Raw genomic sequence first — 16,468 nt, forward strand, 5'->3', positions numbered from 1 at the left:
ACTCACTACAGAAAAAGAAGTTGCTGAAAGGTGGAAATCGCATTTTGAAGAAGTGTTGAACAGACCTGAACCTGAAATTACTGCTGAACCAGAACCAGGACATGAAATAGACATAGACACAAGACCACCAACTATTCAAGAAGTTAAAGCTGCTATACATAGTCTAAAGAACGACAAAGCACCTGGACCTGACTTGATAACTGCTGAAATGCTTAAGGCAGACATAGATCTTTCTGCTAGGACTCTGACTGATCTCTTTGATAAAATTTGGAGACAAGAAAAGATACCAACTGACTGGTCTAAAGGTATAATCATAAAACTACCTAAGAAGGGAGATTTGAACAATTGTGATAATTGGAGAGGAATTATGCTGCTTTCTATCCCAAGCAAGGTCCTATGTAAATTTATTTTAAACAGAATTGATGAGAAAATTGACAATAAACTAAGAGAAGAACAAGCTGGGTTCCGTGCTGGAAGAGGCTGTGTTGACCAAATTTTCACCCTTAGGACAGTTATTGAACAATGTGTTGAATTTAACAAGCCACTCCATGTAAATTTTGTTGATTTCTCTAAGGCCTTTGACTCCATACACAGACAAACACTCTGGAAAATACTAAGAAGTTATGGTATACCTGAAAAGATGATAATTATGATAACTAAATTTTATGACAACTTCCAAGCCTGTGTTTCAGTTGGAAACAATAAGACATCTGATTTCTTTAAAATAAGCACTGGAGTTAGACAGGGATGCATTTTATCACCTATTCTATTTATATTGGTCATTGACTGGGTGATGAAGAAAACCACAGAGGACAAAAAACGTGGTCTCCAGCTGGGCATACTAGGACACCTAGAAGATCTGGACTTTGCTGATGATCTGGCACTGATTTCAGAAACAATTAAACATCTACAAGCTAAGACAGATAGACTAGTCAAATACGCAGGACAAGTCGGGCTCTTTGTTAATGTCAAGAAGACTGAAATTATGAATATACCTACAAACCCTGATCAAACTATAACAATAAATGGTGAACAATTGAAACAAAGCAACAAATTCACCTATTTGGGGAGTGTTATCAGCAGTGAAAATGGCTCAAAAGCTGATATTAAAACCAGGATTGATAAGGCTAGGGTTGCTTTCAACAGTCTACACAACGTTTGGAATTCAAAGAAACTTGCTCTGAAAACAAAAATCAGACTTTACAACAGCAATGTAAAATCAGTTCTTCTTTATGGAGCTGAATGCTGGAGAACTGTGAAAACTGAAACAAATCAACTTAATGCATTTCACAATAGCTGCCTAAGAAGAATTTGCAAAATATTCTGGCCAAACAAAATATCAAACATTGAGCTGTATGCTAAGACCAAGTGCAATAGTATTGAAGCAGAAGTGAAATTTAAAAGACTAAGATGGCTAGGACATGTGCTCAGAATGGAACAAAATAGGTTTCCAAAAAAGTGCTTAAAATGGAACCCCACCACTGGTAAACGTAAACGGGGACAACCAAAAATGACCTGGAGGCGGAGCACTGAAAAGGACCTCTTTAATTTGAAATTAACATGGGGAGAAGCTGAAGCACTTGCCAAAAAAAGGAATTCATGGAGGAGCAGGGTGGCCGTATTCTCTGGACTCCACAGTCCAAAAGAGAGACGCGACTGAACTGAACTGAATTCAACAGGCTCAGCCTGGACCCCTATTTGTTTTTCCTCAAATGTCCCAGGGATAAAAATGCCGTTAATGGTTACGCCGTGTCCCTCGCAGGCGGGGTCGATGCCGTTAAGGAGGTCGTTAGGGTAAGTAAGCGTCCCGTTTACCAGGAAACGCGTGTATGACATCTGGTGTTCATACACTGAGACTGATTTTCCTTCAAAGTTAAATATTTTAGTTTTGGACATGGTGTAACAGTCTTCATAAGTTACGAGGCTCGGTATCTCCACGAGTGCTGGAGCAGCGAGGTGGATGTGGCTATATCTGCCACAATACCAGTAATGAGTACTGGTTCGGAGGTGGCAACGAATTCCAGGTATAATTTTTCTTTCAACCTTTTGAAGTAGGTGAAATTGTTTTTGTTCAATATTGGTAATATTAAGAAACGCAGCGCATTCAGAGATTTTCAAACGCGGGTTTTCGTTTGCTACACATTGAGTCGCATCTATTTGTATTATTTCGGACGCATTTGATTTTGCCAAAATAATAAAAAGCCCCAAGAATCCCAAAATAAATTTACCTCGAGCTCCTGGTGCCTTTGCCAAATGATGCTGCATTTTATTTTTATGCTTCTTGTTTTTCTCTGAAATATGTTAATTAGTTAGTTTTAACATATATATTTTTTTTTTGTTTATTTTCATTATTATACATACGTAGATTAAGCTATATACATTTGCCACCTTTGTTTTATATAATTATACATTTTATATACATTTTATTTCTTCCTTTTAATTGGGTTATGCAGTCCGATTTGGACATGTATGCGGTTATCCCCCCCTTGTGACCTAGTTTTTCTTTCTTCTTCTAATATATATTTGGGTACTATGCTTTGTTTGTTAACATTAATAACCTTTTCAGGGCTGGATTGTTTGGGTCGTTGTGCGAAGAAAGAAGCCTCGGACGGGACAGTTTCTTCTAAGAAACTATTTTCGACGTGGATGTTAGGACCGGATGACCGATCTGCGCCAGGGGATTCTTGGTCTTTGGGCTGTGGCTCAAATGGTGAGTTTTTTTCCATTATATCCCCTCCCCCATCACAATCCACCTCCCCTTGGGGTACGTCCTGACTAATTTCAGGGTTTTCTTCTATAAAATCGTCACTATCGTTATCTAGGTAGGTAAAATCGTCGTTTTCCATACCTTTATTATCGTTTATTTCGGTTTGTCCGGTATTATCTATGGTCAATGTTATTTCCTCAGACGGGACAATTTCCTCAATTGGAAAGACGTTAAAGGAAAGTGTTTCCCCCAATAATTCTACTTTAGAATCTATTTTTCGTATTTTATCTCTACTAACAACTTGGTTAGTTTTTATTGGATTTGATCCAAAGGGACTGAGTTTAAAAAGGGCCTCTGAGAATTTTTTTGTTACAATAAAAGGACCCCCATAGAAAGATTGCAATTTTTTACTGACCCCTATCTTGACTAGGTTAAAAAAAGCAAAGCATACGTCGTTAACGAAAATGGGAGATGAAGCCTTTCTAGATTTATTTTGAAACTCTAAATAGATTTTAGATTTTTTGGAAACCTGTGCAATAATTTCTTCCAAATTTTTTAGGTAGTTTAAGTAAGACCTGCAATCAATGTCTTGCCTGTTCTGCAGGATTGGTGAAAAGAAATCGAGATTAAGAGTTGGTTGTCTGCCGAACATAAGGTAATATGGCGTATACCCCGTTCTTCTAGACGTACTAGAGTTAATTACAAAAGTGGTCAAAGCTAATTTTCTTGCCCAGTCTTTACTTTCGAATCGGTCATCAGATCTTAGACCTGCATAAATGCTTTGATTATGCCTTTCACATGGGTTACTATTAGGGTTTCTTGGGGGAATAAGTTTAGTTTCGATACCTAGTTCATCCATAACTTTTTTGAAAACTTCCCCAGTAAAATTTGTTCCCCTGTCACTCCTCAATGACCGAAATAAGCCGTAGGTGGGTACCACCTGTTCAAGGATAACTTTCACCGTGCTTTCCACGGTGGCGTCCTTGATGGGGTGGGCGATTATGTACCTAGAGAATAGGTCAACTAGGATAAATATGTAGCGGACATGTTGTCCTTGAAAGTAGTTAGGGGTTAAAGGACCGATAAGGTCTACTGATACCTGGCCAAAAATCTCGTGACTAATGGCTGAATGGGTGATGGGTTGTTTATGTTTAGGTACCTGTCCTATTTTTCTTAGGCAGGTGATACAATTTTTAATGCGTGATTCAACAAACTTATTAATTCCTATAAGGAAGAATCTTTCATTTATCTTGCGTATTGTTTCGTTAACCCCCTTGTGACCTATAATATTATTATGTGCTAATTCAAAAACTTTATTATATAATCCAATGGGTACGACGGGTCTTTCAATGAATGTTCCATTGCTAAGAGGTTGTCTAAATATTAGAAGTCCTTCCATAACGTATAAATGTTCTATTAATTTAAAAAGGACCTCTTTCCGGCCGGTTAGTTCTGCTCTTTCAAAACTCGACAACCTCTTTTTTTCGAATATCCACCTACGAATGTCAGATAATACTTGATCTTTTTGTGTTTCAGATTGCCAGGCATTGTGCACACCGACTTCCGACGCCGCATGTAACTCAAAAATCTGGTCTTGGTAGGGGCAATCCTGTTCATAAGGATCCAAGGTAAATGAGCTAGTACATTTTTCACAATCTGTTTCCTTATGTTCTTTGCATAAAAATTGCCCTCTAGATAGATTGTCGGCATTGCAATGGTCCCTACCCTTCCTATGAATTACTGTAAAGTCAAAACTTTGGATAAAGAAAATCCATCTCAGAGTTACACCATTTATTGTTCCTTTTTGCCATTTTTTGTAATGAACTAAGGAAATCGAATCTGTACGTACAATAAAGTTTCTAAATCTTAAATAATGAAGAAAGGTTTTAAGAACAAATACTAGGCATGCTAATTCGCCTTTATAACTTGGATAATTTTTCTCTGCCCCGTTACATTTTTTGGAACATATTCCAATAATTCTTTCTTCCCCCCCTTGTTTTTGGCTGAGAATTCCAGCGAAATAACTTGTAGAAAAATCTACATCTACTATAAAGGGGTTTGGGTTATCCCACTGGGGATAGCCTTTACTTATAGAATTTGAGAACATATTTATAAAATTTTCCCAATCTTTTGATAGGGAATCGGTCCATTCGATAACTTTATCGTTTCTGTGTTCATCTAGGGTACAAGAGTTTTTTGCATAGGATGGGAAATAGGCCCTATAATAATTGGAGAAGCCCAGGAAACGCTGGAGTTCCTTGCCTGTCCTGGGCCTGCTCCAATTTTTAATCTGTTCTAAATATGCGGGGTTCATTTTAAGTCCTTGGGAACTGACTATATGACCTAAATATGTACATTCAGATGTGAAAAATTTACATTTGGCTAGATTTAACTTAAGTTTTGCTATTTTTAGGACTCCGAAGAGTTTTCTGAGATGCTTCAGATGTTCCTCAACATTCTTTGAGAATATAATAAGATCATCAAGGTAAGAAATTATAAATTCGTACAAGCCAGGGATAAGGGTTAGGACTCTGTCCATCAAATGGCAGAAAACACTTGGCGCGTTACACAGTCCGAACGGCAGTTTCTTGAAAAGATACTGCCGGTTAAGGGCTGTGAACGCTGTCAAGTGTTTACTTTCCTCCGAAATGGCTAGCGCATGGAAGGCGCTAGTCAAGTCGAGGGTGGTAAATACATTGCCAGTGCCTAATTTTTCTAAATTACTAGAAATCAAGGGAAGGGGCCAGTTAATTTTTCGTGTTACACTATTAAGCGCACGAAAATCGATTACGAACCTAAGTTTACCTTCCCCCCCAGCCGTTGGTTTTTTCTTTACCGCAAAGATCGGGGAAGACCACTCGCTGTAGCCCTCCTCAATGACGCCCCCCCTTAACCAGTTTTCAATTTGTTCTTTTAATTTGGCTTCGTACAATGGGTTTAATTGAATGTTTCTAGCCTTAGTAGGTTTAGCCCCGGGGATCAAGTCTATTTTATACTGTAAGAGATCGCAGTTACCAATATCGGCATCGTCAACCGAAAATATATCGAAATGATCAAGGCATAATTTTACTACCTTTTCCTTCATCCCTGGGTTATTTTTGATAAGATCGCTATTTTCTAAGTCTAGTTTTTCTTTAATGAATTTAATTCTTTTAAGAAGTGTAGTTCCTGACAATTCATTTATTTGATTAATATTTTTATTGCAGGAATTTGGGGGATCCGATTCGAATTCAAAGCAATATCCAACTTTAACGTTATTCAACAAGGTAATATTTTTTCCTGCTAAATTAACAAAATTTACCCAACATTCTCCCTTTTCATTTACATTATAAATACCCTCCATAAGCATCAAACCGTTATGGCTTGTCATTTTAGAATTATTTGGGGATATATACAGCTTCCTATTTTTTTGGTGGATAGGTATTGTTATTACCGTTGTATTCCCCCCCGGCAAGAAAGTTGTTTTCTTTGCTAATTTTACACATGTTTTATTTTGTTTTAATGTCCCAGTCCCCCCCTGGTTACTCCAATTTATTCCTGGGATAAGGGAGTTTTGTTCCGTATGAACATTGTTTGTAGGAATTAAGGGTATGTTTTTACTCTCTTCAACTATGTTAATTGTTGAATTTTCTATTGGAATTTGCTCGCCAGTGGGGAGCTCAAATGAAAACTTATCTAGTAACAAATTAATTCGATTAACTTTGAGAAATTCATATCCTAGATTTATAATTTTAGACGTCGTTTCAGGGATGTAAAATGTTTCTTCGAATATTTTATCTGATCCATTAAAGCTGAATTTTAAGTTTACGTGCCCTATGATATTTACTGGTTTTAAATCTACAGACAATGCGCTAAGATTGGCAGGGGTGAATGTGATTTTATTATCATCTAAGATTTCTTTAGAAATAAGGGACCTAAAGTTGTTTCCTGTATCCACTAAAGCGTGTTGCAGGAATTCCCCCCCCACGGGATTAAGAACTTTTAGTTTTGCACAGATAGGCATTATAAAATAAATTATATTTTTAGTCGAAGCCTAAGATGCATATTTTCCAAGATCCCAACCCCAGCGGTTAGACGATGGTAATCCTCACACAGAGATTTCCTGTGTTCCAGGTATAGTTGTCTGTCGAATCTTTTTAAATAATGAAATGTTTTAACAATATGGTTAATTGTTAAAATAATTTTATATAACTTTCTGGGTTTCATTAAGTTTTTATTAAGCGCTTTTTAGCTCTAGAAATTTCTTAATAAGCATAAGAATGTTGATAGTTCTAAAGAAACTACTAAACTTTAATACGGGTCCTTATTTATATACTTGGATATATGATAAAAACCTATCGGAGTAAAATTGAACTAAAAAGTTTTTGAAAGATTGAAAGGCTACAAAGTAGCTTAAAAATAAGTGTTCAGCTTGTAACTAACAAGACATTAAAAACAGACTGAATTATTTTTTGACTTCTATCTGTATTTATACAAAATATAGTTTTACTAGTTAGTACTTGATTCACAATATTAAATAATATAAAGTTAGCGCTGAATTACAGCTCAAAAAATATTAGATATGACTAATATAATAAAGAGGATCAACCATGACTGATTTATTATTCTGATATTGTTAGTATTTATACTTAATTTTTCCACCTATGGGGTAGAACGAGTTTTTGTATTTACTAAAGTATAATTAATGCTGAAGTCAGCCTCAAAAATAAGAAGTGGTTTGTAGTAACTGCTTTGTTAGTAACTGGCCTTGATTAATAATATACATTCAATTTTATATAGTGGCCTTTTATTCCGCTGGTAATCCTAGCGGAAGCTAATAGAACTAAGTTAATTTTATTCTGCTAGTAATCCTAGCGGAAAATAATTTAATCAAAATGTTTAAGATTTTATTAATCACGTTTTAAGTGATTTAAGTTTTTAATTTTTAACGGCTGCTTGATTGCAGCTCAAAAAATCAGAGGGGAAAAGATAATTAAAAATCTTCCTGAACAACTGAATTAGATTTGGATATTCGCTCGTATTTATACAGATTTTCCAGTAAACCCCCCCCTTTTTATATGGATCCCTATTTATATGGACCGCGGTAGCACTCGAGGCGACATCTTTCGGATACATAATAAATTAAATATAGTTCTATTATTGTCACTGTGCAAAATACAATGATATTAACCCATACAAATCCGTTATTATACATAATTGTTGAAAAATGAACTAAAAATGTGCAACTTTCAAATAAAATCGATACTGAGGCTTTAGCCCTAAAATCATTGTTTATATACAGATAATTTGCTTACAGACACCTAGCGGTTAAAAATCGAATTCAATTATTTTAGATTCATATGTATATACACTTAAAAATATACGCTATTTACATTTTAAATAGATCATGCGATATCAAAAATAAATACTACTAAATAGAAAATAGGTATTCACTTGTTGGCTTCTTTATAAAGACTATTAAATTTAAAAAAATGGAAATATTAAGTGCATGTGAAATGCTCCTCAGGTTACCTCCCTATTTCCCCCAATTTCCTGTATCAGCTACATTTGGATAGGGAAAGGAGGGGAAGGAGTTTATTTTGTGTTGCTTAGTCATACTTAATAATAACAATTTGTTTTATTTTTTCGCGCCAAAGCATTGCCTGGCAAGGGATATTTGATATTAAGGAATTTGCAAGTTTAGCTTGACATGGGATATTTTGTTTATCTTTCATATCAAAATATGAAATTCATTCAGCAAATTTTTATTTTCTGGGATAGGGACAATTAATATCGCATATATCCATTTATTTTTTTACATATAATGGACGTGATTTTTAACAATCGCTTGTACATGTTTATCTATTTCAGATTCATCGCTGGCTTCCTGATCCATTTGGTTGATAGTTTTACGCGCATACTGCTCAGGTATTTTATTACTATTACCTGGAGCTTTTCTAGGTGGGGTGAATTTACTCCGTGTTTTACCAAAGCGGGACTCAGGATGTGGGGGCTCCCCAGCTTTCTTTTTGTTGCAATTCTGCACTACATGGCCAGGGATATTACAATGCCAGCATTTAATATTTTTACTCCTCCCATTAAAGGCTCCTATAACGCCCTCGATTTGATCCCAAGCAATAGGATCATCCTCATGATCTACCCAAGAGGGAACCTCGTCAGGTTCTTCGGTTAAGTTTTCCTTATACACTGCCGTGTTAGTGGGGGTATTAACTTCGATAATGCTGATTATGGGTTGTTTTTTCGTTTCCGCAGAATTTTTAGGTAGGAACATTTCCATGGCTTGGGAATAGCAAGCCGAAAGGTTTTCCTTGCTAATATGGCCAGACCCATCCCAATTAACGTATCTTTGTCCGAGGTTAATAAGTTTATTTAAGTAAGCGTTGTAATCGTCCAAAAATTGCATACTCTCAACGTAATTGGCCATGTCCATGGCAAGGTTGGTATACAGCAGATTTTTGCTAACGTTAAGATAGAATTCTTTCCACTTCTTTTTAGGTATGAGGCCAGGATTCATGAGTTTGAACACCCTAAGTTTGTTTTCAAAATAGGTGTCAAGGGGTTGATTAGTCTCCTGTTTTAGGTTGTAGAAGTACTGCGAGGCTACTTCTGGATCCGAGAAAGGAGTGACCAGCCTCCTAATCATCAGGTAGTAACTTAAGGCAGATAAGGCCTGATTTCTTTCAGGCGTAATTAGGTCTCCTAATCGTTCCCCTCTAGAGTCATAAATTCGCTGGTATAAAATATCCTTAAAAAGGATTGGGTCACAGATTCTGTATGTCTTTGCAACCCTCCACAAATTAGAAAAGAAATTATCAAAGTCGGCCCTGCCGTCCCACCTAGGGGCATCCCTCGCAAAGTCGGAATCCCATTTTTGTCCCTTAATAAAGCATTCTTTAATAAAATCATCGTCGGCGGCGCTAGTTGTTGCCGTCGCGGATGTGCCTGTGCCTGGTGTGTTTCTTGTAGAGGGTCTTGTTGCTACATTGGGTGCAGACCGTGTAGGTCTACGGAGGGGCTCTAACGACTTAATCCTATCAGGGATAAAGGGAAACCTTTCTAATAAGGTTTTTTCGTATTCCGTTAGAGAAGTTTCTCTTACATTCATCCAATTGTCATTATCCGCCGGACCTACAAAGCCTACAATTGAATAGGCCATACAACCTGGGGCTGTAATTCTATCCTTGGCGACCCATTCGGTCACGTTTATCCTTTGTTGGACCGATAACCGGTCATAAAAAGTGGCATTAATTGAATCATCACCTATGGTGTTAAAATGAGTCGTGTTAAGACTTTCGTTTAACGTTTTTTCCGCAAACAATGGGCCAAGATTTCCGTCCGCTGGGAGTTTTGATACCCTACGTTTTAGGTCTAAGATGTCGGTATCGGCTAATAATCTGCGATGTGATTCCGTGTCCTTAAACCCTGCCCATTTTGTTTCTATTTCGAGCTTCATAATCTCGGATTCTTGTTTTATTATATCTCTATAATGTGACAGTATTCGTTTAACTTAACATTTAACGCTTCCGTTATGAGTTCTTTGATTTTTTCAGGGGAAAGCGGGTCTGACTGCGGCTGCGAGGTACCAGGGACGGCCGAAGCCGACGGAGCCGGCGGAGTTTTGGTTTTATCATCCCCCTTCTTGGCATTATCGGTCATGGTGCTGGAGTGTAGTGTTCGTTAACACTGCTTTGTCTACCACGAACTTTTTTAAGAACTTGGGAGTATCCCTTTCTTCCTGTTTTAGGGAGAAAATATGGAAATGTGTGAAATTAAATACTAGTGTGAAAATAAAAGGCGGGTTCCTTTTTATCTTTATTTGGCAGTTTGCCACGAAATAATTATTAGAAATATTCTGTAACAAATTGTTACTATAAACTGTTTCCGTGAATAAACTTAGTTATCAGGAAAATATTAATTTCACTTTGCAATCGAAGCTACTTTACAGTTTAATTTTGTCTGTACGTTAATAATTATCTATACCTTCCCCCCTCAAAAATTGAGTGGTAGACAAGACTGCGCCAAAATGACGTATGAGGGGATGTACAGACAGACCGGAATACGAGTATAGAGTAGCTTCGATACAATTAAATATCAATAATATAACAAAGGTATTTCTAAAAAATACAATATTTATTAAGCAATTAAACTGGTTAGAATAGGCAGATTAATGGGATTATTAATATAGGATATATTTAATATGATATCAATTAAAGGCTTGGACGTCTCGTTTTCTGTACAGGACAGAAAACCACGTGCACAGGAATATGGGACTAAGACTGTCGACAACCTAGCATATAGGTATACAGTCTACCAAGTGCAAGCTGATGGAGAGATGTTCTAACAAGGCCTGCATAAAATCAACTAGCCCCTCAACACAGCAGGATGGAGTATAGTGGCGGTTACAAGTGGAGGTCTGACTCAGCCAGAGAAGTATAGGAATGTGGACAGGGATGGAGATGCATAAACTTGAATGGTGAATACCACATATGATTCAAGTAACAATTCTTTACTTTGGACTTTGATAAATAAATTTATATTTTATAAATTTATCGAATCATATTATAGTCAATTTTCTACGAATATTAAAATGAAAAGCATAAAATTTGTTCGAGTTTTATTTGCCCAAGACTAAGGCCCCTCAGAGCCAACACAACTGGAATTAATATTAAAGTTCTTAGTTTTATTATCCGCGGAAAGCTGTCTATAATACAATGTGATAAGTAACTATTCTCAATTTTAACTTTTAATCGACATGAACTATTGAAACAAGTTTATTTTACTGGTATCCAGTTAAATTTGAACTAATCCTTTGATTGTAAAACATTTGATAAAAAACAACATACTTATCAATGTTTCCAAAGGTACATTCACACAGATTATTGGTTACCTATATGATCAGATATCAATATCAAATGCAGGAAGGGTACCCAAAGTTTTATAACTCAAATATTTTGGTAACTTTTATTGAATTCTAATTGGCTGGTTATCAACTTGTAATGTTTAAACTTCTCAACCATTAATTTTGATATTCAGAAGGATTAATATTGTTTATAATCAATGGGGAAGAATATTAATTTATCGTTCATTGTCTTATCCCTAAGGATACCTGATTACAAATGTTACTTATTGTTACCTCTACTCTTATATAGTATCTGTTATCGATGGGCCTTCACGTCCGCAAAGGGTTTCATAATCGCAAAAAATCATTATAGCAAATAATCGGGATGGGTGTTATACAGGGATCTAAAGGGATAAGACAATAGCCGATAAATTGATGATACACAAAATTTTACAAATATTACAACTAGCGGCTTCGCCGCTAGCCCTAGGGGCTTTTTCCCTAAAGGTTCAGGGGAGAATTAAAAATTTTTTTGTTTACATTTTTTTTAGATATTTTCTGTTTTTTATAACTCTTTATAACTTGTTATAACTGTTTATATTTATTTATATTTTCTAAACCCTTCGAATTTTTTTTCTTTTTTCATGTTTTTAAAAATTTCTTTGCCATTACCCTTTTTGGGGCTTCGCCCCTACAGGAGAAGGAAGGTTTCACAATCTTTTTGAATTTGAAAAAACAAAGTTTAAAAGAAGAAAAGAAATTTAAAAAGAAGAAAAAAAATTAAAAATATATAAATATAAAAAAGTATAAAAAAATAAAAAAAAATATAAAAAGATATAAGAAATTTTAAACATATATAAAATTATATAAAAACTTAAAAAACATTAAAATTAGAAATAAATACGAAATTTTTTTTTTTAGGGAGAAATTTTCATTTTTGGGGGGGTTTGGGGTGTCCCACCCCCCAAGAAAATAGCTTAAAACCACCACAGGACCGATAGGTATATACCCTGAAGAGTAGAATCTAATCGGTTCAGAGGTTACCGAGATCTTAGCTTCAGACGGACGGACAGACAGACGGACGGACGGACAGACATCAAGCTACTTTGTATTATAGATTAGTGGTTGATCCATTTAAACACTCAACTCACTAAAACAACCAATTAAAATTCAATAAAAGTCTCCAAATTTCGAATATGAAAACGATATTTTAAAACTGTGTGGGGACAAGTGTAATAAACAGCCTATTGTCCCCTTCCTCCCTGTTTGCTATATATCAATTAAGGTAAATGAATTAGACAGTTTTTGTCGCTAACTGCTGAACCGATATTGTTCTCCTTTACAGTGAAGCTTCTTAAAGGTCCTTGGATGGTTAATAACTATTATTGGGGAGGGTGATACCACCTTCACAAGAGAAATCGCACCTTGAGATAATTTGTTTCCCAAAATTTTTACATTTTCTTTTTAGGACTAAAATTGAAAGTGGGGTGCGGAGATTGACTACCCTAAAATTGCCCTTAGAGACCTCTGGGGGGGCGTAACCACTAGTGAATCAATAATGTAATACTCAAACGGAAAAGAATGAACAACTATATACTCTACTAGGAATATCAAGGTCTTTCCTCAGATGACCAACTAAAATACATCCAGGGTGGGAGTGGACATTAGAACCGGTTTTGAGCCACACTAATAAATCATGTATCTCGTATCGTATTAAATAGAATGTACCAGAAACAATATAAATATTAAAATTAATTCCAGTTTTGTTATCCTTGTAATTTTTCTTTTTTCTATCCGCGGAAAGCAATCTACAATAAGATGCGATTAATAACTATTCTAAATTTAGAATAACAATATCTTGTATTTTTTGATAAAATAATGCTTGTTTTAATTTTAATGTTATATTATGTATAACATATTTCTGTAATTTTCTTATCATTTACCTTTACTGAATACACCATCAGCGTATAATTCATACTATTTTTTAACTGAAAATATTAATATCGTATTTTTTTTTTGGATAAAATAATGCTTGTTTTAATTTTAATGTTATATTATATATGCAAGATGTGTTGTCGTATTTGTTTGCAAAATATAACAAAAATGTCAAATATTCTTTCAAGCTACGAGTGGATCCGAAATTCAACCTTACCCACAAATATTAGAGGGTGGGATTAAAATTAGTGGTTGAAATGTTTGAACACTCAACCTAATGACTCAACCAATCAAAATAATTCTTGTTTTAATTTTAATGTTATATTATGTATGCAAGATGTGTTGTCTTATTTGTTGCAAAATATAATAAAAATGCAAAATATTCCTTCAAGCTTCGAGTGGATCAAAATTTCAATGTCTCCAACAAATATTAGTAGGTGGGATTAGGGTGTAGATAGGAGCTGTTTATTACACTAGTCCCTGAAGTTTTTATAATAACGTTTTCTTATTCTTTGGCTATACAACTTTGTTGTTGAATTTTGATCATTTTTGAATTTAATATGTCTAGAGTTGGGTTAGGTAATGCATAGTATATAAAAGTATGATATTTTATTTTTGGATTTTATATTAAATTCTTTCATTTCCAAGGGATCTAAAGAAATAAGACAATAAATTAAGACCAATTAAGATTTTTTATTAATTATTCAAAGAATTTTTCCCCCCAAAAAATGTTTATATGTTTGTGTTGTCCCTCTTGGGAGGAATCTTGAATTGTTAAGCCAACGAATAAGAAAAGGTTATTATAAAACTATAGGGACTAATGTAATAAACAGCCCATTGTCCCACTTTTCTTTGGAATTTTTTTTTGTGGGGAGTGGTACGTTTTTTCCATCCATGCAACGGGGGATTTTCTCACGAAAAAAATGTTTATATGTTTGTGTTGTCCCCTTGGGAAAATCTTGAATTGTTAAGCCAGCGAATAAGAAAACGTTATTATAAAACTCTGGGGACTAGTGTAATAAACAGCCCATTGTCCAACTTTTCTCTGGAATTTTTTTTTGTGGGGAGGGGTACGTTTTCTCCATCCATGCAACGGGGAATTTCCCCAAGAAAATAAATGTTTATATGCTTGTGTGTTGTCCCCTTGGGAGGAATGTTGAATTTACTCAAGGGAGAAACAAACAATTTAAGCATCTCATAAAATACAGACATGACGAAAATTTTGATTTTAGGTTACCATACAAACTTGTCAATATTATTTTTAGTTGAATTAGCAATTGCTTTTTTGGGGGGGAAGTTTGAATGGTTTAGAGGCACTCTTTATTATATCTTGTATAGACAACCAACCCTTTGATTGCACGATCTTTGTTAACAATTTAAGCATCTCATAAAATACAGACATGACGAAAATTTTTATTTTAATTTTCCATACAAACTTGTCAATAACATTTTTAGTTAAATTAGCAATTGCTTTTTTCGGGAAAGTTTGAATGGTTTAAAGGCACTCTTTGTTCTATCTTGTATAGACAACCAACCCTTTGATTGCACGATCTTGGTTAACAATTTAGGCATCTCATAAAATACAGAAATGACGAAAATTTTGATTTAAAGTTACCATACAAAATTGGGAATAACATGTTAAGGTAAATTAGCAATTATTTGCTTTTCATTGAAATGGTTAGGTGGTTCTAAGGCAATTTTCATTACAACTTATACGGACAACCGAGACTTTAATTGAATGACCTTTTTCTGATTGTCTAACCTTTAAATCAAACTTTTAAAAGTTTCTCCTAAATTTTGGCTTACTATTTACTTTTGCTGTAGGATATATATTTTTAATGTCTTTAGTTATGACGCGTTTTTTAAAATCCATATTTACCAAGTAACGAATTGATTAAGAAAATTTGGATCATGGAAAGAAAACAAAGTAGCTGGCGGGTTTCATCGTATTTTCACAGTAGCATTTGAGCTAGGTTAGGTTAGGTAAATGTTAATGATTGCCCCGAAGGATTAGATCCTGTAGACCGAGATTTACACTAATTCAAAAGAAAGGCAAATAATAAAAATTACAGCCTCTTTATAAGATGAATTTATAATTGGTTTTATAAGTCTATTTGTTTTGTAAATTAAAAAAAAAACATTCCCATATAAACAACCCCTTAAATAGTGGATGTAAATATTCATTTATTTCCCTGGTATCTCATTTATATCCCTGGTATGATTTTAGAAGATTTTTATTTTTTTTTGGAAGATTTTATAATTTTTATTAATCACTAAAAGAAAGAAAAATTATACCAGGGAAATAAATGAAATTCAAAAACCAAAATTAAACCACATTTTACTAGCATAAAAAATGAGTTTTTGTTTTAATGAGAATGATATTCCTGTCCAGTTTTTGTTTAGGAATGAATATTTCTTACCCTCGTGAATAAATGATGACCTATCGGTCCATCATTTATTCCCTCGGGTAAGAAATATTCATTCCTAAACAAAAAACTGGACAGGAATACCCCATTTAACATTAGAAAAACCGTATTTACAAAATGTGTACTGTACCAAATCAGACCCTGAATTAACCTATCATCATTATTTTTAAAGTGTAAAAGTGTTTTTTTTGTCATAATTCCATAAAATTGGCTGTAGTCTCTATTTAAGTCACAGTGTTGTTAATTATAACCAAAGATATATATATGAAATGGTCTAAATTAGGAACAGTTTGACTTAATATGAGCATTTGAATACAACCCATTGGAATTTCGTGAAAAAAATTAGCCTCTTTGTTGAATGATATAAACATATTCATATCTTAAACACTTGTATCATTTCTACTGCAAGTGTATTTATTTTATTGTATCATATGAACATATTTATATCTTTATCACTTGAAATGAAAGAAAAGTTTTCAAATATTTATTAACAATTGTTGAAGAATACAGATACATTTTTAAAACAAAGATGCTTTATAATTATAAACGTCCGTCCGTTTG

The 16,468-nt window shown here is 34.5% G+C and overlaps 1 protein-coding gene across 1 annotated transcript; it reads left to right on the forward strand.

Annotated features, from left to right (window-relative positions):
* Positions 1 to 3,828: 3,828 nt before the first annotated feature.
* On the forward strand, positions 3,829 to 6,079 carry LOC145304380 (uncharacterized). Its single transcript, XM_080146256.1, has 4 exons — positions 3,829 to 3,847; positions 4,137 to 4,335; positions 5,121 to 5,192; positions 5,914 to 6,079. The coding sequence occupies exons 1-4, from the start codon at positions 3,829 to 3,831 to the stop codon at positions 5,957 to 5,959; spliced, it is 336 nt and encodes a 111-aa protein (XP_080002382.1). The 3' UTR covers positions 5,960 to 6,079.
* Positions 6,080 to 16,468: the final 10,389 nt, after the last annotated feature.

Source organism: Acartia tonsa, chromosome 13 (assembly GCF_053477335.1).
Source record: "Acartia tonsa isolate MP-2025a chromosome 13, ASM5347733v1, whole genome shotgun sequence".
In the NCBI taxonomy this organism is placed as follows: Eukaryota; Metazoa; Arthropoda; class Copepoda; order Calanoida; family Acartiidae; genus Acartia; species Acartia tonsa.

What these genes read in the sequence shown, in the direction of transcription:
- LOC145304380 (XM_080146256.1), top strand. An exon ending in CCTGTTCATAAGGATCCAAG is followed by an intron (nt 4,336 to 5,120) that starts GTAAATGAGCTA and finishes TGCTATTTTTAG; the next exon opens with GACTCCGAAGAGTTTTCTGA. An exon ending in AATATAATAAGATCATCAAG is followed by an intron (nt 5,193 to 5,913) that starts GTAAGAAATTAT and finishes TTTTTATTGCAG; the next exon opens with GAATTTGGGGGATCCGATTC.